The following is a 25,725-nucleotide window of genomic DNA, read 5'->3' as shown; positions in this document are numbered from 1 at the left end:
CCAAGCTCAGATGAGTGTAATCTCTATGTAATCTCTCCAACTTGTTCTGGGCCTATCCCAGAAGCAGGCCAGGAAAACATCCAAATAAAGTTTCCCAGGAGGCATCCTGATCAGCTGCCAAACCACCTCAACTGGCTCCTTTGACAGAAAGCGTCTCTTCTCTGAACTCTCTCTGGATGTATGAGACCCCGAGATTCTTGAGCTCCTTCATATTAGACAGCAACTCACTCCCAACCCGTTTTTTTCCTTCTAGTGTTTTCTTGAAGAGAACCATGGTCTCAGACTTGGGGGTGCTGACTGTCATGAGGGCCACAAGCCACACACTCAGCTGCACCTTGAAAACTATAAACAGAATCAAGTGACAGGGGGCACCCCTGGCAGCTGAGGTTTGAAGAGCAGTTGGAGCCTCCTTCCAAGCACCCTGGCATAATCTTTTCAAAAGAGGTTGATAAGTGTGATACCCCAATAACTGAAGCACATCCTCTAGTCCGCTTTTTCAAAATGGGCCACCAGGTCTCCTCCTGGAGCCACACCTGGTAGGGGATTGCTGGCGAGGGGCCGGTGGCTTGGCCTTAACCCATGAGACACAGTCTGAAAGAACTACATGGAGCCACCTCCCTATGGGCAGGGAAAGGCAATGGGGTCTGGCTTACGCTGTGTTCACAATACGAGCGACAGAGCTACAAAAAGGCCACCTGTGGCCTGCTACACTGATGCCAAGTCACAGTTGAAGTGTTTCTCAAGTGCTCGTTGACGTGATTATCATCATGGGCTTGTGTACCCTTTATTTTACGATTATCTGTAACAAGTAAACCTGATGTAGTAGCAACACACAGAAGCTAACCTCAGCTGGCACAGTGTCAGCTAGCTAAATAGCACACTACTGCAACTCGCCGTGGTGATTTAAAAATGTAGGTTACATGCATGTACGTTGCATGAACATTACTCCCGCAACAGGCTGCCACCCTCTGCTGCCATAATTGGTTGATGCTTTATTGTGTTATTGGAGCACTGAAAAAGTTGGGGTCAGCTCAGCTTCCTTTGTAGCGTGTCATGCCTATCATGCAGTGACAAGTGTCGGGCATCAGTTTGTAGCTTCAAGTCGCCAGCTTGTATTGACAATAACTTGTCTGACAACACCTTGTCTGTCATAGTGTGAACACAGCATTAGTGCTGTTTTCCAGCAATCAGCAAGGCTGAGACTTTAATCGTGGCTAATGTTTTACACCTTGCACAGATAAAGCCTATTTTCTCAGCGTTTGTCAGGTCTGATAAGTTTTACATGCTTGGCTGTCGGAGAACAGCTTTTTCTGATAACAAATTCAGGGAGGATTAACATGCACTTCTTATGTGTGACGAGTGGTCACAAGAAGACACTGCTTTGTTTTACGTAATATCAAAGCAAAAATATTGGGATACAATGATAGTAAACTGAATATTTTGGGGTCTTGGAGTGTTGGACAAAACAAGCAATTTAATTCCATCACTGTTGGCTTCTTGGATTTTCACAGGCATTTTTCACTATTTTCTCAAGTTTTACTGACCAGAAAATTTGATTGATAAAATCCTCTCTAGATTACTCTGATAATTATAAGAATGTGTCAGTCCCTGCATCCCTATCTAAGAACCTAACCAAGAAACAGGTGTTAAATTGGCAATGAAAATGCCACACAATAGACCAAGAAAAGTAGTGCAGCAATAAATGGCGAGGCTGATAAAGTGTCCACACCATAATGGCTCTGCTCTGTTTGTAACAATAGCAACAGGACATTTAGCAATCATGCTTTTTTCTTCCTTTGTCTTACAGTGATTGATGTCCCCACGCAGCTGATTGTGCGGGATGTGTCAGACACCGTAGCGTTTGTGGAGTGGACACCGCCGAAAGCAAAGATTGATCAGATCGTGTTACGCTATGGCCTTGTGGGAGGAGAGGGTCCACGGACCACCTTCCGCCTTCAGCCCACACTCAGCCAGTACTCCCTGCAGGTGAGTGGTGGAGTGGTGGAGTGCGATTCATCATGTCACCCATCTGATCACACAGACACATTATGTGGACTCACCTGCCATCTGGGGACAGAAAAGCCAGTCCACACGACTTAAACCATTTATCTTTGGGTTGAGAGTTCTCTTTGGGGTTATTACATTGTACTCACAAGTATAGTGTAACTAGTGTGTGTGTGTACACTTGTCATGCCAGTTAAGTGATGTAATCTCAGAGTGTGTCTGCCTTCTGTGTCTGGAGATAAAACAAAAACAAATGGAAAAAGCCATGCAAAGAGATTAAACAGACTAAACTGTCCCTGTTTTTCTTGTTGTTGTCGTTCCACAGGTTTTGCGTCCCGGTGCACGTTACGAGGTATCTGTGAGCGGTGTGAGGAAAGGAAATGAGAGCGTACCTATTTCCACTGAATTTACTACCGGTGAGGTCTGACAGCAAGCAGATGTGGTAACAGTGGTGTATGACTTTGCCTCTGAGGATAGAACAGTTGATAACATATGGCCTAAAGTATACCATACTGTTTCTCTATATTATATATGATAGTGAGCATCTGGTCATGGTGACCATTACTCTTGCTTGTGCAGAAGAAAGTACATTATTTGTGGAAACATTATCTTAATTTGTTCTGAATGCAACCAAGACGTGAACTACTAAAGTAAAATCAAAGTATTTACTGGAAGGTTATTCCAAAGTAAAACTTGCTGAAAATTGGACATGTGTAGCAGCTGATATTGATGTACAGTAAATTATATCACCTTGCATGCAGATTAACTACAGTAATCAATGGTTGGACACCGTCTGTATCTGTGCGTGACGATGTTTGAACCACTGATATTTACTTGTGCACAATCCCGGAGAATTGGTCTCAGTGTCCCCAACATTGTCAGCTTTATCGTTCTTCTCAGAGATCGATGCCCCCAAGAACTTGTGGCTTGTGTCAAAGACCTCAACCTCCCTGGAGCTGGAATGGGAAAACAGTGAGGCTGAGGTAAATTGTCCTGGACCGAATAGAATAACATTTGCATATTTTGATTTATATATATATATATGTGTGTGTGTGTGTGTGTGTGTGTGTGTGTGTGAGTGTGTGTGTGTGTGTGTGTGTGTGTGTGTGTGTGTGTGTGTGTGTGTGTGTGTGTGTGTGTATATATATATATATATATATATATATATATATATATATTCCTCTGTACATTATTTGATTATTTTATTTGTATTGAAGTGTTTTGATATACGGTAGATACTTTTTCTTATGTAAAGGTTCCTCCACTACTCAAAGGTTCTACAGGATCTCAGCACAACCTTTGGTGCCCCTTTTATCACAGTATATGCTAATTGTATTTTCTAAAAATAACAACTAATTTGTCTATAATCCTCCGACCTTATCCACCCTCCCTCCACCCTACCTGCATGCTGGCCTTAAAGCAGATTTTTATTCCTAAACTCTGTCATGTTGTGTTCAGCACTTTATCACCTTACACAGGTGGGTCTGCATTTTGTGAGCTCGGCAAATGCCAATAATAAATGTATCGAATACATTTATTGGGTGCAAGTGGTTTCTGACCATTTTATTCTGAATTAAAATGTAATAAATCATGTTGTTTCACTCAGCAGTCACAATGATATTCCCAGGGCTCTCTAACTACACAAACAGACTCATGATGCTAGTCTGTCTTGATGCCTGTTAGCACTACAAATTTATTCATCCTCATGATTCTGCAGAGCGTTGACGGAGAGCCAAATGTCATACTGAGCTAATGCAAAATAAACCATTTATTCTCTGAAAAATCTGCAATTCAGGGTAAAATTTAAAGCTGTTTTAGCTGTTCATGATAGCCTTGTATTTGCTTCATTTTGTTCAGAATACTGTTTTCATCAGTTTGGTATTGTAAATGTTGAAATACATATGTTTAAATATAGGTGGATGGCTACCAGGTGGTCTATAGCACTTTGGCAGGAGACCAGTATGATAAAGTCATTGTACCACGCAATGAGGGAGCCACCACTAAGACCACTCTCACAGGTAAGTGAGGAGGGACGATGTGGTGTTTGTGGAGGAGTCACTTTTTCATCATCTGAAGGGGTCTTTTGCTTAGTCTCATGCTTTCTCCCTTATGCCTATAGTGTCATTACAGTACATCTAATGTGTCATGAAGACGCTGGGAAATGCTCATGTGTCTTACATGGCAGGATTATCTCGAGAGCTAACACTCGGCTGATGGGCTACTGATTGTATCTGTAGAAATGCTTGTCGTCCTGCGGGCATATTGAAAGGCTGTCAGAAAGGAAGGGTCAGCTGGGATGTTTTTCCCTGAAAGGCCACGGGGCTGGAAAGGGCATGGTAGGCACAAGAATAGAAGCAAAAGGTCCCTGTGTTATTCTGTTGGGCCATTACAATTGATGCTACCTCCACTCTCATCCCCTCTGTCACTCTTATTTTCTCTCTTCCCTGCTCTCTCTACTAATAATCTCTGTCACTGTCTCACTGATTTTCATCGCTCATCTCCTCATCTTTTTTTCTGTATAGTGGGAAACTCACTGCGGACGTACCGAATTGATTTGAAACTGATTAATTAGGTGTCTGGCAAAAAACCGGGTTTCTTCAGAAATCAAACTGATGTACATGTAAATTTGCCTCGACCTCATCACTGAAAGACTCCATCTAATTGACATGCACTTTACATGAGAAGCATTGGGAGCGTGAGACACGTCCGTGTGATGTTTCTTCTTGGTGTATTGTGTGTTAAATTAGTAGCCTGTTCCTTTTCTGTCTTTGTGACTCAGACCTGCTCCCAGGAACAGAGTATGGCATTGGCATTTCTGCCATGAAAGGTAGCAACCAGAGTACACCGGCAACAATGAACGCCAGGACGGGTGAGTGCATTACTGTTTATGATCCACTCATGCATGTAAGACACACTTAGCGAAGTGTCGTACTGGAAATCTTAGGTACACAGCAGGCTGGTTGGCCCACTTGTTATCATACATGTGATTGGTGCTGTGGGTCAGTGCTCTTGTTCCAACACTTCAAAGCCATTTTAGTGACATTAAGGAAATCAGATTGTTGCAAGACTAGTTATGTTTTAGGGAGATGTGTGCTTGTTTTATTCTACCTGCTCAGGTCAAAGTTAGCATCACAGCATTTTAAAAATGTTATAATGCATACCATTTTGCTAATGGCCCTCTCTTTACTTCAGTACTTGATTGGCCATTTGAATTATTATTGTGTTTTGAGTTGTTTAGCTGAAAGAAAAAAAGACCTCGTTTGAGCTTCTATTTGAAATGTTAATGGAGGTGCTCGGTTAATCTTTCCAGTCATGTTGATGGTCAAGCCCATCTTTGGACCTTTTGCAATTATTTTAATGGCTGAAGGTGTTTTGCACTTTGCAAAAATGCCTCAATTTTCGTTGAGAACAAGCTCTTTCTAGTCCACTATATTATGCACTCTGTTTGAACTTTGAAAATGCGCTACCGCTATCACATGTTTTTCAAATAGCTTTGAATAATATGACAACACCTCCTATCTGCCTGGTACACAATAGTGTTCATGTTACTGTGAGTGTGAGTTACTGAAAACTGAAAGCATAATCTCCATCAACAGTGGCTTTAGTCTTACTTCTTTCCATCTCTTTAGTCCCAAAAAACCTCAATTTGACAAGGAACTGCAAAAACATTGAGGGTTCAGGCAAACAGTGCAGTAGAGGATTAGATGAGAATTAAAAATTGATGATCCAGTGGGCACGTTGGGGCATTGCTGCAGGAGAGAAAAGGACAAACACAACAAATACAAAAGATTAAATGCAGAATGTGGGATCATTATGTTACTACTGAGGTCCTTTTGGAAATTAACTTCCTGGAAGCTGATTGTTAAATTTTAATAAGTAATGGTTCTGCTTTTGATGTCAGTGCTACACCGTAGAAGAGTAGATAAGGATACAGAAGTTCTTTTTCTGTTACAAATGTTGCACAATGTTGAAGCATATCTCTTTCACCAAAATAGAATGTGAATCAATGCACGTTTCCATCAACTCATTGTATGTGGAGAAAACAGGACCCGTAACAATGGTCCCTGTCTGATCCATGGACACTTTTTGATGTTTATTTTGTGTTTTGGTTGAGGGGAGATGTGGGATGGTGAGCAGCTGCATGACATGAATTCTTTGTCTAAAGCAGAAGAACCTGAAAGTGTCTCCGAAAAAAAATCTGGTTCATCTCCTCTTTTTCAGTATGCCATGTTTTCTGTGCAGCGAGGCTTTTTTAAGATTTAAGAAGATGAGACAATATAGGAAGAAAGATAAAACATGCTAGAACATAATGAGATTATAATTCATGAAACAGATAAGTGAACTAATAATTGGATAGGTCAAATTTATAAAATAAATAAATAAATCAAAGCATTGATGTTTCCCATGTTCCCACCTGGTCTGTCTGGTATGACTCAGTTTTTTTATTTGCAATTTTTGCATATTTAGAAACTCGGATGGATAAGTACCTCATCGTGAACAGATGAACTATAAACAACTTTCACACTCTAAAAGTGTCATGAGGTGCATGTGGAAAGAGAAAAAGCACAAAGGTATATATCAAAAGGTTATGCCCCATGCGCTGCCTACACAGATGAGTAGGAAGGTTCCTAAAAAGTGTAATATCTTAAATTGTCATCAGTAACTCACCCTTGTGGGTGTACACCCACTCAGGTGCATTCTCCTGGATAACATTGTTAATATGGTCATGCATTAGCCTGCCTCAATGCTGACTACGTATTTTTAAAAAAAAGTTTTGCTGGGAACATATAAGAGGCCTTGTGCTTTACTGAAATCTTATTTCCCTTCTATTAGGCCTGGATGTACCCATGGATCTAACTGTGACGGCTTCCACGGACAACACAATCACTCTTGTGTGGGGCGAAGTCCAGGGCCCCATCGACCATTACAAGGTCACCTACACATCCTCCTCTGGTGTCACTACTGAGGTAAAGAATTGGACAGATGAGCAATGACTGGACAATTGACTCAACACAGCACATATAAATTGCCATGCAGGCGTATTCTGCACACAGACAGACCTTTTTATTAGGAAGTTGTCTTAAAGTATCTAGACGAATCCCATTGAGTTTGTGCTCAAGTGAGTCTTCCTGTTCCAGCTGACAGTGCCTAAAGATGTAACCACCACCACTCTGACGGACCTTGAGCCTGGGACTGAGTACAGCATCACAGTAGCAGCAAGACGAGGAAGACAGCAGAGCACTGCAGCTACTATTGACGCCTTTACAGGTAGAGCTAATTTTATATTCTCAATAAGGTTAATGGTGTTACTTATGTACAGCATTATTGTTAGCTGAATAACAACTCCCTTGTCTTTTTCTTTACAATAGCTGGATGTTAACTTTTCTTAAGTTTCAAGGTTGCGGTACAGCATCCATTTAATCAGTTATAATACAGCTCTAAGATAAATGTACTCCCAAGTGTTTTCTCTGCTGAGGTAAAGACATGAAAGATCAGCCTGTTATTGTAGAAACCTAGAGAACGGTTTTACCAACAGTGGTGCATAATGAAGTTGAAAAGTGAATATAATGAACTAAAGTGTGGCAGCAGGTAAGGTGAGTCACACCAAAAGAAAATTGGAGACCTTAAAATACTTTGAAGAAGCAATTAGCAGAGGTAAATTGTGTTAGCTAATTGTACCTCTGTTTTGCATTTTAATGTATTTTTGCTTCTGTTTCTCCTGATTTCTTTTCAATACCACATTCTTCTCTGAGATTTGCCGTCACATTCGGTGCTGTCACAGCAAAGTTTTCTTTTCTCCAAAGTTGTGTCTGTCTGTCCAACTGTATGTCTGATTGCATTGTCAGTCCATCACCACTGTTGTTTCTTTGTTATTTGTCTTGTTATTTTTGGTTGCACAAAGGATGGTGTCATAATGATGGGCATGTGCTTACCTGCTGTCAGATTCGTCATTATTTTCTTCACCACTCTCATCATCATTATCTTCTTTCTTCTTCACTGTGACCATCGTGGCACTTGGCGCCATCATAACCATCATCATCATCATCATCATTGCATTCATCATCTTTTGTTAACTTTGGCTCCTTTAGTAAAACCTCTCTAATCATCTGGAGAGGAGTGATGACAGAATGATAAAATGACAGATCAAGAGAACCAGAGGAAAAATAATTAATTACCTGTCATCTTCTCATCCACTGTTCAGTTGGCCATATTGGCAACATCTGTCTGCCTGCACTTAGGTGAACTCATCATGCGGAAAAAAATCTGGTGAACAATCTTAAGTTTGATCTTGAACTATGATCAAATATAAATCGCAGACTGTCTGTGCCACTATCTGTCCTTCACTTTGTCTCTTTGTCACTTTATTGAATTATTTGATTCTTCCAATGAGTGGTTTTCTACAAACCTCTTATTATTTATTCATTTATTTATTGCATTTTACACTACAGACTCAGAGAGCACCAGGGGGATTGTTCATTTACAGGATGTTTACATTTACATGTAACATCATGACTGCATTTGCTTGTTCATTCATTTATTCAGTACTTCATTTATTCACTCATTTTTCTTTTCCAAGATTTTAAGATGTGTATATATATATAAATATAATACTAACAAGAGCAAGAGTGGGAAAACTCTTCCATAAGGGGAAATGTACTTTATTTCCATTATCTATATCCTTGGGAACCATTTGGGTTTCTTGGTCACATCCCATCAACTAACATGATGGAGTGATGTCACTTTTGGAAGATGCCTAGATATCTAGACCTTTGATCCCTAGAGGCAAAAATGCAGGTCCCTACATTTCCCGCAATGCAACAAATAGCATGTTTTTGTCAGATTACCCTGATAACATGATCTAGGTTTCTTACAGAAGAAGGTTTCTACAGATCAACAGAAGAGGTTGCAAAACTTTTTTCACAGGTTGAGGTAGCACTTCTCACGGCTAGTAGACCGACCTTTATCTGTAAAAGTTCAGCATCTTAGGTGCTATGAAATCCAAAAATATATTTAAGACCTACAGAAGGTGACTCACCAGTTTATCATCACACATCGCCCACATTTCAGCCTTTACTTGCTTTTTAGTCATTATCACCTCTATAAAATACTCCTAGACCTCATCATGGTCATCACATATCACTGACCCTCTTTCTCCTGCAATCCACAATTAACGAATAGCCATAGTCTTTTGTGTTTAAAGGTGCCTTGTGGAGTTTATGACCACTATTGGTGATGTAGAGCAATGTTCTGATGAGTGTGTCCTAGTCTTCTATCAGCTTCCACTCAAGGACACACACACATGCGAGTGTGGGGTTTACGAGTGTTTCCACTGACTGCACGGGGCAGTGATGCATGTTGACAGCTGGTGAAGGAAGTGCGCCATAAAAGGTTCACCAGTAAAAGAGGAGAACATAAATGCAGGCTAGTGTAAACAATGCGGGTTTCAACTGATGATGGATTACAAAGAAAAACTTTTATCTGGATAAATCAGAAAAGGATGAGTCAATCTTACTGCTCCTTCCTTCTATTTCTACATCCACACATGGCTAATTAAATTCATATCGTTTTGCATTCGTGGCTGTGTCAGCTGCTACACTGGCATGTTACATCATCTCCTGTCCAGGTCATACATTTTGACAACAGCATCTGCTATCATCATCATTTCTCCATTTTCTTATTGTGAACAGTCCCATCACATCTTCATCTTTATGGCAGATAATCTCATTAGTTTCTCTTTTTTACGACCAATTAAATCATTACTTCCACATGATTGTGGTCTGCTCTGACTCAAACCTTCACCGTCAAGATCACACCCAAGGCTAATTCTCTCAACTGTATTATAAACGATCTATTACACCATCCAGGACTGCTTCCATCCATCACTGAATTGCTTGTCTGTCATTTCCGTAACGATGGCAGCTACTTTTTTTTCCTGCTTTTGGGCGGCTTTTTACCTGTCCTTGAAACCTCTCCGGTGACCTTTCAACCATTCCTCCAGGAATCAGGCCCGTAACCCACCTCTACTTGTCAGAGGTGACTTCAGACTCAGTGTCGGTGGCCTGGAGCGCCCCAGCACCTCCTGCTGACCTCTTCATCCTGAGCTACAGCTCTGCCGATGGAACCGACACCTCTAAGGTGACGCTGGAAGGCTCCAAGACGAGGTCCCTGGTCCAGGGGCTGCTGCCGTCCACTCAGTACACCATCAGTCTAATCACAATACAGGGAGATGTTACCTCTGAGCCCATTACAGCATCACTCACAACAGGTGAGCTGCTTGATTGGGAAAAATATACATGAGCATCAGCATGGTGAAGGTTTGTACGAGATGTATCGTAGTAGTTGTGCATCCTTGCTTTATAATGCTGTTTGCATGCGCTGTATGCATAGATTTTTCTGTACCTGTGAAGTTAACGAGAGCTCAAGTTTAAGGCTGCAAAGAACGATTATTTACATTAATCTACAGAGTTAATACTTTCTTGGTCTATAAATGTTAGAAAATAGTGAAAAAGTGTCCTAAAGCCCAAATTAATGTCTTTAAGTTGCTTGTTCTGCCACAGTAACACTCCACAGATATTCAAATTTACCATCACATAAGATAAAAAGTCACTTATCAAACTAGTTGGCAACTTTTTTCCGGTTGATTGTTTAAGCTGTAATCATGTTGAGCAAATTTATGAACGGGTTGCAGCGTTCTTTTGGGGTTTGTTGAGACAGGTGGCACTCGGAATGTCCCTGAATCCCATTTAGGATTCAGGAGAAAAAAGAGGTCAGAAACAGACAAGAAAGTGTTTTGAGGTAGAAAAGTGGGGAAATGTCAAGTGCGAGGTAAAGTGAGAATGGAAAACGAAAACAATAAGAAATGGAAATACAAAGAGGTTTTAAATTAAATATGGATTTGTAAAAATGCTGTTTGAGCATTTCATTTGCACAAAACCACAACAGAATGATTTTTGTAATTAGAAATCTGCCTCGCCTCGTTTTTATTTTCTATTTTTTTTTGCCAGGCTTAGAGAGACAGTACCAAAAATATTAGCATGTTTTTGTTTTTTCTCTGTGGTATCAGATGGCTGAGGTTTGCCACATAGATGAAATATGAGTCTGTGCCCAGTCTGTATAATGATGCAGTGTTATTTCATATTTATTCTAAACTCATATGCTGTCCTTACATTGGAGGATATTTGAGAAACTGCTGACAAATGGTCCTCTAATAAGCACAAGGACAGAGAGGAGAAAAGTGAGGGAGGGGGTGCAAAGCAAAGGCTCACATTGTTACTGTACAATTTAGTGTAAGAAAAGCAAAGTCCGCTATTGCTTTGTACTGTGTTCTGTTTTCTGTCTATCCATTTAATTTATTCTTTTCCTCTTAGCTTTCATTTTCTTTTATCTCCTCTGGCTTTTTCACAGTTTCTCTATCTTCTCTCTCCAATTCTTTTAATTAAAATATTTTTGCTTCCAACAGCACCACAATGATCCTTTACACCCTTCTCTTTCATTGTTAATATATTGCACTGTATTACTGTGTAATTTTTCATTAATTGAGGAGCTCTCAGAAACATTTCTTTTGGGTACGTGTGCGGTATTCACATCTGGTAAGAGACTGAATGAGAAGAGCGTAACTTATTATATTATTATTATAACTCGCCTGATGAAGAGAGAATGGGCAATGTTCATTTTTTTTCTTGAAATACGGACAAAAGGAAAACCATCAAAGGAGAAAATACAAGAGACAAATAGAGTTAAGATGAAAGTCAGAGTTGAACAACAGAGATATTAACTTTGCATCAGGGCCAGAAACCCCTGCATGCTGTCATCTGATCACTGTGCCAGTTTCATATAATACCTTGGCAGCTCCGAGGACTCACTCTCTTCACCAACTTGTGATGATAAGCAGATTTTGAGGTTGAAATTGGACGTGGATTTTGAGACAGGTGTACAGTATTTCAAGCACCTGTCTTTACACTGTAGTAATTGTGGTGTCTGGCTTTGATCTTGTTGAGCTTGTTTGAATGTGAGACTGCTTTTAGCGTTACATTTGCTGTATTAATTACATTTGAAATTTTCCTTTGTTTTAGCCACTGTTTTAGGAGGTGGCTTGTTTTGTCAGACTGATTGTCACCCTGCTGCTGTGGTCAAGTCCAGGAATTATAAATTGCCCCTCTACTTGTGATAAATAGCCAAAATTCTTTTAAAAGCTGGGAGGAGAGGGAGAGAAGCAGTTGGTTTTCAAGTACTGCTGGATTCACTGCTTGTCCATACCAAGCGATAGAAGTGATCTTTTAATCTCCGACTCCTCTTATTTGCCTTTTTCTTTTCCCCTCCCTGACTTCCTTTATCCCTGCTTTTCTTTCTCTAGTAGCTGAGGACGTGTCATCAGTTTAATTGTTTGGGCACATTGTTTTTGCCCATAACCTTTTCCATGGCAGCTCGATAGTCTCAGGAGACACACAGAACAAATTGTCAGTGGGGCGGGGGGGTCTCCTCTGAGTAAGCCCTGCTCAGTCTCAATACTAATGTCGCCCCTTGTGTTCCTTTATCTGGATGGTGTTAGATTTCTCCTGGAATATTTTTTCAAGGTAGTTATTTATTTTACAAATTTGCATTAAATCCTTGTGCTTCCACAGACTGAGGACAGGTCTGCTTATGTTAATGTAATGAAGATGGGCAGAGCAAGGATTACGCAAGTGCTTGGGCTTTCAAGGGCACCGATTCTTGTGGATTTTTATTCAAATCCCCGAACTTGTTTTATAATATACCACATAATGTCCTCCTGTTTTGCTTCTGGGATCAGATTAACCATGTCAACCAACCATGAAAGCAAGATTGTCCTTTTAGACATCGTTTGAAACTTTCAGGCTCCCATGTTGATCCTATCACTTCCCCACCCATCATCTCCATTCTAGGCATGGACCCACCAAAAGAGATGACAGTGTCAGATGTGACTGAAGATGCATTCACGATCTCTTGGATCAAACCACTGGCTCCATTTGAGTACTATAAGCTGTCCTACCAGTCAGCCAGAGGTACAGTATTCTTCATATACTGTAATGTTTTTTATCGCATTATGATAACACAGTGTTTATTATATCAGCATACATGCCAGCACATTGCAGTTTCATGTTACAGTTAAATGAACATGGCATTTCATGTAGCAGGTTCCTCTGATGTAAGATATTTTGTAGCAGGGAACCTTGTTACACACCCTGTTGTGCCTAATTAATTGCAGCATTTTATCAGCAAAATTTAATTGAATTTTTAATTAAAGTTCTGGGTTTATTAAATATTTGCCCTGTGATACAAACCTCAGAGATGCCTAAGCAGTTTACCCTGTACATCAAGAAACGAAGGATCTGAGTGACGGCAGCAGTTCTGATGTTGGTCTCTCTCTGATGTCTCGTGCAGGACGAGTGGACAGCGTGGTGATTGACAGCGATGTGACCAACTACACCTTGTCCAGCCTGTTTCCTGCTACAGAATATGAGATCAGCCTCAACGCTGTCAGAGGGAGTCAGGAGAGCAAAGTGGTCACCACCTCTGTCTTCACAGGTAGGAGTTGATAAGGAAACACTGATTAGGACATTATGGAAGCGAACAGAGCAGCCATGCAACTAAACAAAAGTAGACCTGCACCAGCCTGATAATCAGACTTTCACTTCATTCATCGTCATTTTGTTTCCCTCTCCCAACATATTTTTAGTAGTTGCTAGGAGCAGTTAACTTTTATGATCTTTGCACAAAGATGGATGAAGTGTCAGTGTGATTTTGTTAATAGTTCTGTAAGTTGACTAACAATACTCTCTGCAACTGTGTCTATGTCATTTACTCCTACTGCAACTTTTCTGTTGCTATTCTTGAATGAATTGCAAAACAATTCTGAGATGTGGTTGATGGTGTTGGATGTCTGGACCAGGCTTCATCTGCACAGTGCAGAGACAGAAAAACAAAGTCCAGTCTCAAATCTATTCTGGGGCTCTTTGGCAGTCACACAGTAATGGACTGGTGCAGGCTAGAGAAGAACATGCTTGGAGTAGAAAAGCACCTCTGTCAAGCAAACACGATACAATTCAACAGCAACACAAAATGATCATAAAGTTGAATCAACACCTCTCCTAAAAACTGAATACTGTAACCTTCACGAAGACAGGCTTTATTGCAGGACTGTTGTGTTAGTTGGTTTTGGCTTGGTGTACTTATTAAACTGGCAACTGAGTGAATGTTTCCCGGTGAAATGCTGTGATCTACTTTCATTGTGCTTTTGTAATGATCAGCTTCTGTACAGCAGGAAATGGCATTGTATTAAAACCGCATTCCTCGACTACAACTCTTTGAAGAACGCCCCGCTGTGAGTGGGAGGCAGGGGGACAAAGTGTTTGCCATGTGAAGTGAACGAAGACTTCCTCTTCCTCTGCTAGACTTTCAGACCAATTGTACTTCCCACAACAATAACAGCTGTGCGTCAGGAGACGTGTGCTAAAAAGTGCAACAGACTTACACACAGACACTTAAACACACACACACACACACACACACACACACACATACAGACATCAGACAAAATCCAAGGGTACAGCTGAACTTGCAGGAGGTGCAATCTTTGCTGCTGCAATAGATGAAACTGTCCACTCCATGACCCAGTAATTGGTAACCTACTCGCAACTCCATCTCACTCTCCTCTCTCTCCCCACTTCCCTCCTTTGCTTATCTCTTCATACTTTTGCTTCACCTCTATCCCTTTGTATCGTTATTCCTCTCTGTCTCTCCCAATCTTTCTCTCTTGTTCTATCTCTCTCTCCTCTGTCCTCCATCTTTCTGTCCTGTGTCTGTTTTCTGTCTGCTTCCTCCCCTCTTTCTTTAATCTTCTCGCACTCTTTTACGATCCTCCTATTTCTTCCCAATTCGTCATTACAGGTGAAAACTCCAAAGCCCTCTCGTTTTCAGACCTTAATCTCAGCAGTGAATCATTAGTAAGCAAAATATAAAACCTCAGTTGGACGCATATGCATGTGAATGTGGGACACCGTTCTTCTCTGTGAAAGGCTGCTCTAACATTAGCACACTCTCCCAGTGTTGTATGGATAATCATCAGTATGTGTGTGTGAGAGGAAGAAGCGAGAGACCAGAGGAGAGCACAGGATAGGAGAGAGATGAGGAGAGCAGAAGGTGTGTTTGCATGCCAATGAGACCTAATTCACCAGGAGCTGCCAGGTTCAAGAATTCAATGAGGAAAAAAGAAGCTAAAAGCGTCTCTTTCTTTCACTTTGACTCTCTTTCTCATCTCTGTCCTGCCCCCCCCAAATTCTTTATTATCAGCTCCCCTTTTTAACAGTCCCAGTGTACTTACAATGAGCAGAGCCGCTGGGGCTGTAATACCCTGAAAAGAACATAACTCTAAAGTCAAGCTCGTTAGAATTGGTAAATAACAGTTTCCTCACATCGCACAATGCCCAACCAGGGACATTTTAATGCCGCTTTCAACAACAATACACAAACAGGGGATTTGGAAGAGTAATCCAGCATTGCCTGGCCAAGTATGTAATGACTTGAATAACGCTGCAATTGCTTCTTACTTCACTTCCGTAATCAGTTATTGTCACAGGGGATGAAAGAGCAGAGAGCCATATTTCATTTTGTTAACACAGCAGGTACTGCTAATCTAAGATAAATTTGGGAAGGTTGACACTAAATGGACTATGTGACGTCTAACGACGGTGCTCATTAGCAAAGTGTCAGGACCCTTAGTAAAGTATCACTCCTCCCAAAACTGAAGTTTGGCGACAGACCATTAAAATCCTCCCCACCTGTCCAATTTTTCCTACAAGCTATCGCAGGAGAAGATGGATGAGGGAGAGTACACTTCTATTAAATGGATGCTTTGTCAAAGTATCCCCAAAAATCACATTTAACACCAATTACAAAAAGATGAAAATTTCAGGGTTCCAACACAGGTAAAGAGAACATTCACAATAACATATGGCTGAAGGTTGCCAGGCAGAAGGATTGACAAAAGAGGGAAAGGAAAAAAAAGAATAAAGAGAGCAATTATGGCACATTATGATCAATTAGGGTGCAACATGGGTCATTAAAACCAAGCGGTCTATTATTTTTCAGTAACACTTAACAAAAGGCAGAAAATAGTACAGTTAGAGCACATCTGCAACTCCCTGTCAATTAACATGGAGTTTCTGAATAACACTGAATAAAGGATTGTAATAATTCAGTTATTGTGGGTCCAAAGCTCATGTTCACAGAAACTAAATTTAATGTCACACTGAAGAACAGTCTGGAATGTTAATGTTATACAGTACTAATTATTGATTATTTTCTTTGAATCTACATAACAACCTTTAACATTAATGAAGGTTCGGGTGCTGAACGGCTTCATACCAATAACTAATCATTATCTTCTGAATGAGTGTATTTATTGGTTACTCAAATAAATGTACTAGCAAAAGTTTTTACCTTTACATGCAGCACATTCACAGTCAGCTCAGCATCGAGAAGTTTCCCTGTAGCTTTATGGCTGCACAGTTCAGATGCAGCATAAAAGCTGCTGTAGCAGCAGGTAAAATGTTTGCATGACTGTTGCTGCCCTGCCTGAGCATTCATATTGTACCACAAACACAGCGAGTGTAGCCATGGGTTAATGTGGAGAACACACTCCTAACCTGCTTTTTTGTACAGGGAGGCCGTACAGCCTCCACAGTAATAGGAGGGAATGCAGAGATGGACTGTGGAGTAAAACAGCCCTGTGTGTTTTACTAACTGTCTGGTCTACATAATGGTCACAGACACACCACAAAGCAGACTGACCTCATGGCCAACCATCACATTTTTTCTGACATATGATTCCGACATTTAATTGCACACCAACAAACTTGATTTTAAGACATTTACCTTGAAAAACCTTGCCTTATTTATGCAGTAACAAGGTTTGCAACAGTGCCCCCCCGTAAAACGATAACTTGATGTTTTTAAACCTATTTTTACATATTTTTAGTATGAAATTGGTTGTAGATACAAAAACTTTTGCTATTGATCCATATGGTCATGTCCACTGGCAGTTGCGAATATGCGCTGAACAGGCTGTAATGTAATCCGTCTGGGTAACTGCGCCAGATAACAGTACGTGCTTGTGATTGACAGATTCAGGTTGTTATTTGTGTCTGACAAAATTACAGAGAAGATCCCAACAGAGCGCAGACCTGTAAAATGATTTTTTTTTTAACCAGAAACAGCCATTATATCACTCTATTCAAACCCACCAGACTCCATTGACAAAAACATTTTCTCTCGTAGAGTCTGGGGTTTGCTGCTTCGATCAGGTAGTTTGTTTGTGTTATTGTGTATTGGATCAGAACTGTCCCTTTAAAACACCAAAGTCACAATAACACAAACAAATCGATGGAGACAGCGGTAGATGTGTCTCCTGTGATCTATGAGTGAATTATTATTTTTGTTGGCGGAGTTTGGTGGCTTTGAACGGAGCAATATAGTGACAATATCTGGTTAAATAAAAAAGATCTTACAGGTTCATCTCTGAAAGGATTCTTTTTATAATGTTTTCCGGCACTTGAAATAATAATCTGAGCCTTTCAGTAGCAAGAACTTTTAGAGGACATACTTTGGTCTGGCACAGTTACATCAAAAGAATTACAGTACAAGCATTGTAGCTCGTTTGCAGGCTGCAGGCTGAGGCGATCTACTTCTATAAACCGAAAGTTTAAAGTTTAATCAACTAGGTCTTAAAATCCTGGAGTTGTTATTCTAAGTCCTGTTATCCTACTGTATCAGTATTTTTATATTTGCAAGTTGCAACTGCACTGCATAATCCAGCTTGGTACGTTGTAGCTAGTTAGCTAACTTGCTGAAGCTAGCCAGAATCATAGTCCGAATCACTCAGTTATACATTTAAGACAATCACATCAATATCTTAATTGCTTTTTTTAAATGCTATCAACATCTTTGAATTTTCAAAGCTGAACAGCAGCTTGTTTGGTCAGCCCGTGAAGCTAATATTAATTAATTTCAGCTCAGCAGCCAAAGAAGGTACTGAGAGTTCTCAATCAATTGCATGATATCTGATACCTGCAGCATCAGTCGTCAGAGGTGACTTATCTGATGTTTGTCATTCACCCGGTGTGCAGTTTTCACAATATTGTTTATTGGACTTTTTGGGTAGGGATCCCACAGAAAAGCACCATTAGTCCCATTTCAACCCCTCAAGGACAACCATGGCAAACACTGCTCTCAGCTTTAGAAGCACTACATTACTATGAATTTGTTTTTCACCTGAGCTGTCACAGCTTTTGATTTGTAAGGATCATACCAGTGTTGTGTGTGCTTTATTGTGTACTGATGCTCAGTTTTGCGATTTGTTCTGTAGTCAGTGCTGTAGTGTGTCACAGCACTGTTCTGTGGAAACAGCAGGTTTTTATTACAAGAGGCAGCCAAATTCACATGATTGTTATCTCAATGGCTAGGTTTTCCTGTATTACTAGATAGATTTTGGCGATATAGCATGTAAATGCGGTGCTTTTTGGCAGCTGACACTCAAGTATTTATTGCGCAGAGCTCCCCATCAGCATGTGACTGCAGCACAGCTACACACTACAGTCCCAGAGCAGCTTTTGTTCCTTTATTTCCAAACATTTTTCTCTTGTCCTGAATCCATGGTCTTGAGCACTGAGGCTTGACTTTCAGATACAGATCTGAGGGCGAGCATGACGTTGTTGGCTCAAGCCTCTGATTCACCAGTGCAATCAGGAGATGGAGTGTGATGATTGGATTATCACTGGGCCTGATGAAGGAGGATGACCTGTTTATTTTTTTCTTTTTTGGCCATCTCTACTCCAGCTCCATTGTCAGTCTAATTGACTTGGCACGCCTCCATTAAATTCACTTAAACCTTTTTGCAATTAAAGTAATGATTTTAATCAGGTTTGTTCATCTATCGTAACGATAAGAAAGACTGAAACTCACTTCGGTGTGCTAATGAGCTCAATTCGTTTTTTTATTCTGATGAGGGCAGGCCAATATTAATTACCTCATCTGGGCAGAGCTTTGGAGCACATGCAGTGTTCTGTGTTCTCCTGCCACGCTGTCTGCCGTGCCAAAATAACACGCCTGAGGAGAAATTGGGGTTGAAACACTGAGGTTAAAGGTATAATTAAATTCAAACTCAATTTTGGCATGTCCAGCAGTCTGAGAATGAAATTAGGAAGAGAGTGGGGAAACAGTAGGCTCAGGAGAATTTCTGAGACTTTCTACATCCTTTTTGACTGCATAATTTCTCTTTGATGTGCTAGAATTGAGGAAATGGTGATCAAAATGGCAAAGAGAGTCATTATTAATCAGAATGAATGCAAAGCTCGTCTGTGTCTGTGTTTCTGTAATTGTAACTCAGACGTGGGTTGAATAATGGTTTTCCACTGTAATTGTTCTCTATTCAATATTGTTAAGGTGTACGTGTAAGGTGTTGATTATTTGCATCTTTCTTTTGTGTACAAAATGGCAACCTTTTTGCATTTCAAAACAACTATGACACAGCTCAACAGTTTGTGTACAAATTAATGGTAGAATAGTTTGCCAAAAGAAGAGAAAACCTTCCTGACCCTTATTATTATTAGGAGACGATGAGTCAATCAATCAATGCTAATAACATGAAATTAATTACAACTATTAACCATTTCCGCCACTTTTAATGCTCTGATTCCAGCTTCTTAAATGCTAGGAATTGCTGCTTATTCCTCTTTAAATTGAACAAAAGACAAACAAGACAGAAGGGTTTTTTGTAACGTCATATTAGACAGGTGTCACGTAAAGTTCTCAGGAATGTCCTGCAGACTGATCTTTTAAAAAAGACCCTGTGGTTATTGTTGTTTTAGTAAATACACTGAACTTATGTTTTTGCTGTGTTGTTATCCTAGCAATGGACATGCCAGCTGAGCTGACAGCTCTCAACATCACTCCGCAAGGAGCCCTGCTGCGGTGGAATCCCCCTCTTTCCAGTGTCGACAACTACGTGCTGACTCTCACACACAACCAGGGTGAGCTGTCAGAACAGTCATGTAGAGGCTTTCATTATTTTGCTGTTTATTTGACAGTGCGTGAATGGATGGATTGATTAACCACCAGCAAAGGACAAGAATTAGATTAATTAAGTTATTTGGATAAAATCATCAACGCCCTTTTCTCTTTGATGCCTCAATTCCCAGAATGTCAAGTGACAACTGTGCAGCTGCAAATAGTGACAAATTCAGCTCATGTCTCACATCACCACCGCTATAGTGGTGCTGCTCACATTGCTGCATCACTTTTTTTGTTTTACTGATGCAGTTCTCTGTATTTGCTATGTTTGTGTTTCATGAATCACTTTGTAAGTTCATTATATGAACAGCACTATTTAAGTAAATGTTTGATTAAACTTACCAACTTGATACTGACCCCTTTCTACACAACGAAATCTTATAGAGTTGATTGAAATCACAGCACTGGCTGCACAGTCAGAGCGTAATGATTTGTTTTAGGTCGTTCAGGTGCAGGGTGTGGAGGCGTGACTGGTACCATCAAGGTTTTTCAATGTGATCCTTCGAGGCAGTATGCATCCATTTGTCTTGCTTTCCGAACAGTTCATTATGCTTGGTTGAACTAGTAAGCCTTGACAGAAACACTGCAAATTTAACACCCCATATGTTTCTGATGCAACCCATGTCTTTACTGTCTGACAGCCATATCCAGATAGGTAACAGATAGCCATATTGCTCGGCCCCTCGGAGGCAGTTTATAATTTACTCCCTGAACCAAGTGGATGACTGCCAAGTTACAGAGGGTAGGCCAGCCGGAGATAGAAGTTAAAGCTACTTGACATACACAGCTAGAGTGCAGAAATATGAAAGTATAAAAAGTTCTTAAGGAGTTGTATTTTTCAAACAAGCATCACCCAGTGTTGGCAGTCATTAGCCTGTGCAAAGATATTTTTTGGCCTCACTAGCCAAATGTTTAGCACCATTATTTTCTCCCTTGACTTTTATAAACTGGCTGGAAAGAATCTTATGGGAAGTATATTTTTCATTTGCACATGACCCCACTGACTAAACCATGCCTTGAGTTATCCAGAGAAATCTGTATTACTCAACTCTTGGAGTCAAGGTGTAAATTACAACCTGACTGACTGGACTGCAGCCAGATCATTTCGGTCAGAGACAGTATCTATATGCTGGACACACATTATGGAAACCAGCCCCAGCTTAGAGTTTAGAGAAGTGCAATGTAAGTGTCAGTGTATTAAATTAATAAAGTCAATACATCTCATCTTTCATCAAGTATTGTCCTGCATTATAAAATTGATTTTTATTGGCAAGCCCAACATAAAATCCATCCCATTATGATATCAGTCAGTCAAATTTCATATAAAGTAGATTAATAGAGTAACATGGAAAAAATATGGCGCATTCACATCCTCACTAGCATCACTGTTACTGTGATGTTTACACAAACTGTATGTCACGGAAAGGTCTAAAGGGAAACGTCTACTGCTGTCATCTTTATTACTCTAAAGTAAACCTCTAGTGCAACAAGAGCCTGTCAGTGAGCCATTGATACTAAAGCAGTTGAATTAAATTTCTCTTCATCAAAAGACATTCATAGTGTGCCTCATTTTTGCATGTGGAAAATATGTTGCCCCCTGATGCATAATTAGTGTAGAAATGGTGCTTTGAGGATCAAAGGATATGCGATTTTTCCCATTCTAAGGTGCATTTTTCAAAGATATGCAATTTAATGTATATGTATAATGTATATATGTATGTAATGTAATCAATGTGATCTATTCAGACAAACCTAAAAACAGAAGATATATAGGACAGTGTTCATATCAAACATATAAATGTATGTGTGTTTTGCATCTGTTCTGTAGTGACTGCTGACACTTTCCTCGTGGAAGGCAATAAGCAGGAGCACCAGCTGTCCAACCTTAAGCCAAGCACCACCTACTCTGTGGCCCTCTACGCCACTAAAGGACCCCTCACCAGTGGCACCGTCATCACCAACCTCCAGACACGTATGTGTTCCTTTTATTCAGCTAGTGTCGGTACAGTGGGCGGCACAGTGACTGAGTGGTTAGCACTGGTGCCTCACAGCAGGAAGGTTTCCTCACGGTGCTCAAAAATGCATGTTAATCAGGACAATGTCTCCACACTGTCTCTAATTTAGTCAGAGCAAGTCAAAAGTAGCTGATGCATTTAATCGGGGGATTAATAAAGTGCAACACAAACAACAGAAGTATGTCATACAAATAAAAAATGTAACTATAGTGTTAATGTACCATACTAGTTAATCACGATGACTAACCTAGAAAAGTGGCGATTAGTTAGTTGGACAAATGGTGGGATTTGTGGATGAATGTAGGGCGATATAGCAAAAACATTTAGCTCAATTTTTCCTTTGTCGTATCAGTCAGAACATATTGTCATGGTCACATGGATATCATTTCTTCTATTGATTAGTTGCCAAATGTTAAGAAGGTGGGTCTTATCTAATATGAGACTTATAGGTCAAATAGGAGGAAAGAAGCACAAACACAACAGCAAGTAACTCTTGGTGAGACTGTTATGGACAATGAATAAAAACCCTCATCTGTGAAGTCATTTTCTGTCCGTGTCCATGTGTCAACCTAAATGAACTGAAACAAAGTCAGTGCATGTTTGCTGACGTACAACATGCCTGGATTCTGCAATGCTACCTGTGCCATGTCAATCAGGTTAGACATCGAGTCACTATTTCTGTTGATTATATTACCTAAAGCTTAAGTGAGGTTTATCTGAGAAGCTCGCTCGCTTCTCGTTTCAGTTGCTGATGTCTGACACTATACACTTCCACTCTGCATGCTTTATTGGATTGTAATGTTCCAGTTGTTAGTATATTGTTGTGCAACAGTTTATTGAATTTTCTGACGTTCTTTATCTCGGAAATAATGATGACCTGCATTTATATCATTTATATTGGCCAGCCTTAAATGGCAGGATGTTAGCATCAGAAGGAACATTCAGAAGGAAATACATTACTATTATTATTATATTTCTGTTATTCTGGGCCATTTTACAGTACAATAGAGGTAGATTTCAGCTTCTTCTGCACAGTGTGTTCTGTGAACTCAGACTCAACACTTGTGCGACAGAGGTCAATAGAGACAGGGGTTGCTAGAGACAGGGGTTGCTAGAAACTTAAACATGATCAAAGACGCATGCTGTCTTAAAGATTAAACCTGAGAACTCTCTGTTCATTTTGTGCCTGCTTCACCTCCAGGTGACCCACCTCACTAGTTATATTCACCTTTGCTGGCTGCTCCATTGAGAGGAAAGTGAGGGGTGAAGGAATTGCTCCAGTTTAGCTGAGTTGCTGCTCTGTAGACTTTGTTTTTTCTGGAGTTTTTGCTAGGAAAAAAAAACTTTTCAGTCAGCAGAGGAGTTCATATCCCCCAAGGAGAACCACAGTTACCTGTCCTGCAATGCAGCAGAGACGAACTGCTCAAAACAGAAACAAATTCTGGGCTGCAGAGACTTCAAAACATAAATGGGGCTCAGGAAAATTAGGTGCGCCTACAAGCATGTCAATGCTGTACATGGATACAGTAACTCATACATAAACAAATGTTCTTGTTTAAGGTGATTCTAATTTGGAAACAGATGCTCTGCCTAGTACATCATGTGCCTCAGCTTCTCCAGAGAACAAAAAACCCCCAAGCATTTTTATCCTGTTAGACTCTCTCATACGAAAGAACGAATTTTGGAAATTGCTGTGACGTAGGCAACACCATGGAGTGAGCAAAGAGGACAAGGATTTGTTTTGCTTTGAATACCATGTCTTATTGAATCAAGCGAGCAGTTGAGTTCGTGCCTTTGTTGCCCTTCTTCTCTCACTGGAATAGACCGAATGTATTCTTGCCATGGTCAAATTTCTCCATGCGAGAGGCGAGACATCTGCAAGAGCTTCATTTCTTTTTCTGTTGAGAATTATACCAGTATTATCAAAATATATGCTGCAGACCTCACTTGTGATGCATTTATTAATCAACACAGGTATCTTGGCCTTAACTGTAGACATGCTTTCCACAATGCATTTTTATGTAATACTACAATAGGGCCTTCAAAAAGAATAACATTCATATTTTACACTTAAATTTAATGTTATTACACTTTAAGCCTTACCTTATTTCATTAAGAAACACCAAATTCAGGCAAAGAGCACTGAGGGATAATCCCTGAGTTTAATCAAGAGCTACCGTTGGGCAAACATCAAATTTATTAACTGTTTTTTTTAGAGACTTTTTGATCAGTAATTTGTATTTAAAAATCTCACAGCACAAGTGTGTCCTTCCAGTACACACATACTATACACAGTAGATAGTATTCACACAGCTGTGTCATATTTGGGCCCATGTAAGTACATGTGCACACACAAATAAAGTCTTTACCCCCCCCCCAGGACTAGAGATGACATGTCAAACCCCGGTGCGCCTTAGTCAACCACAACTTCAGAGGGATCTTCCCCTACCGTTAATTAAACTTCCTAATTGAAATCTTAAAGCCTGTTTCAGTTCTCCTTGCACGGCATGTTTTTTCAGGCTGTTCCGCTTGAGTGAAAAATGTCACATTGTGCTGTAAGAGAGAATGAGACGATTGATTGGTTTGGTCAAGTACTCTGGGTATGGGTCTGTCACGTCTTCTGCTCACGTACTCTCACTCTTCAGTCTGGATCTCACTTTGCTCCTCAGTCTCAGTCTGTCAGTCACTTAGCCACAGATTCATGTACTGTATGACTGCGTCTTTAGAAGTAAATGAGAGTAGGCCAGTGACTGTGGTTTAAAAAATGTATTAAAAAAAAATGTCAAGTCTATGCAGTGAAAGGATTAAAATGAAAATGATAAGTAAATAACAATATTAAGGCAATTATGTTGTTGAATTATAATGATTTAGGGATTCCAATAATAGTTGTAAAAATATAGGCCTTGACACTTAATTCAAAAGATTCACAACTCTCTTATAGCAGAAAACACGTTGTTGTACAAAAAAAAAAATTATACACTTGTATAATTCCATTAATGGTCTGTAGTTTGCACATTGAATATGCCATCTGAATTGGGGAGGGTGATACTTAGACTGCTGAACAAGCTTTTCAACTCTCCCAGTAGTCTGGTGTTGTTGAGACTGATGGTGGGATGGAAATAAGTGGCTAAAAGACAAAAATATTCTGGAAAGCAAGTGAGCCTAAATCAACAAAACACACAACAGCATTTCCAATTTTACCCATCGTGCTTGTTTGTAACACAGACCAACTTACAAGGCAGTAGCTCCAAAGTCTCGCCCTGTTGCATAATAATCCAATATTACCATAAATATCTGTCTCTTTGATTAAGTATGATCATTTTCTGTATCTGTAGTTCTGTTTTCTACATAAGTGGGTTCCTGACAAACTAAAGGATGACATCTGGATAGGAGTTGTTAACTGTGAGTTTTTCTGCTCCATGTGTTGTACAGCACCTGTATTAAAGTAAAGGTGTGATGTACAAAAGGTGAAGGGTCAGTGAAGGTTTTGACTTCTGTTACTTCTTTTGGGGAAGGATGGTTCCTTCACATGCACACTGAACACAGCACACAGAGAGAGGAGGAGAAAAAGGGATGAGTCTGGCGCATATCAAAATGTGGCCAAGACTTCCTTTTTTTTTCT

General features: G+C 40.2%; 1 protein-coding gene across 1 annotated transcript in view; it reads left to right on the top strand.

Moving 5' to 3' along the window:
- Positions 1 to 25,725, top strand: part of tnr (tenascin R (restrictin, janusin)) — a 60,423-nt gene that overhangs the window by 17,410 nt on the left and 17,288 nt on the right. The window contains exons 10-21 of the mRNA XM_070844647.1: positions 1,808 to 1,986; positions 2,330 to 2,420; positions 2,887 to 2,987; positions 3,920 to 4,022; positions 4,784 to 4,873; positions 6,838 to 6,971; positions 7,143 to 7,272; positions 10,004 to 10,270; positions 12,906 to 13,025; positions 13,405 to 13,548; positions 19,929 to 20,048; positions 21,917 to 22,060. Of these exons, the coding sequence (XP_070700748.1) occupies positions 1,808 to 1,986; positions 2,330 to 2,420; positions 2,887 to 2,987; positions 3,920 to 4,022; positions 4,784 to 4,873; positions 6,838 to 6,971; positions 7,143 to 7,272; positions 10,004 to 10,270; positions 12,906 to 13,025; positions 13,405 to 13,548; positions 19,929 to 20,048; positions 21,917 to 22,060 (1,623 nt within the window). The remainder of the gene's footprint in view (positions 1 to 1,807; positions 1,987 to 2,329; positions 2,421 to 2,886; positions 2,988 to 3,919; positions 4,023 to 4,783; positions 4,874 to 6,837; positions 6,972 to 7,142; positions 7,273 to 10,003; positions 10,271 to 12,905; positions 13,026 to 13,404; positions 13,549 to 19,928; positions 20,049 to 21,916; positions 22,061 to 25,725) is intronic.

Source organism: Pempheris klunzingeri, chromosome 15 (genome assembly GCF_042242105.1).
Source record: "Pempheris klunzingeri isolate RE-2024b chromosome 15, fPemKlu1.hap1, whole genome shotgun sequence".
Classification (NCBI taxonomy): Eukaryota; Metazoa; Chordata; class Actinopteri; order Acropomatiformes; family Pempheridae; genus Pempheris; species Pempheris klunzingeri.
This window is presented reverse-complemented; position numbering and strand designations above follow the sequence as displayed.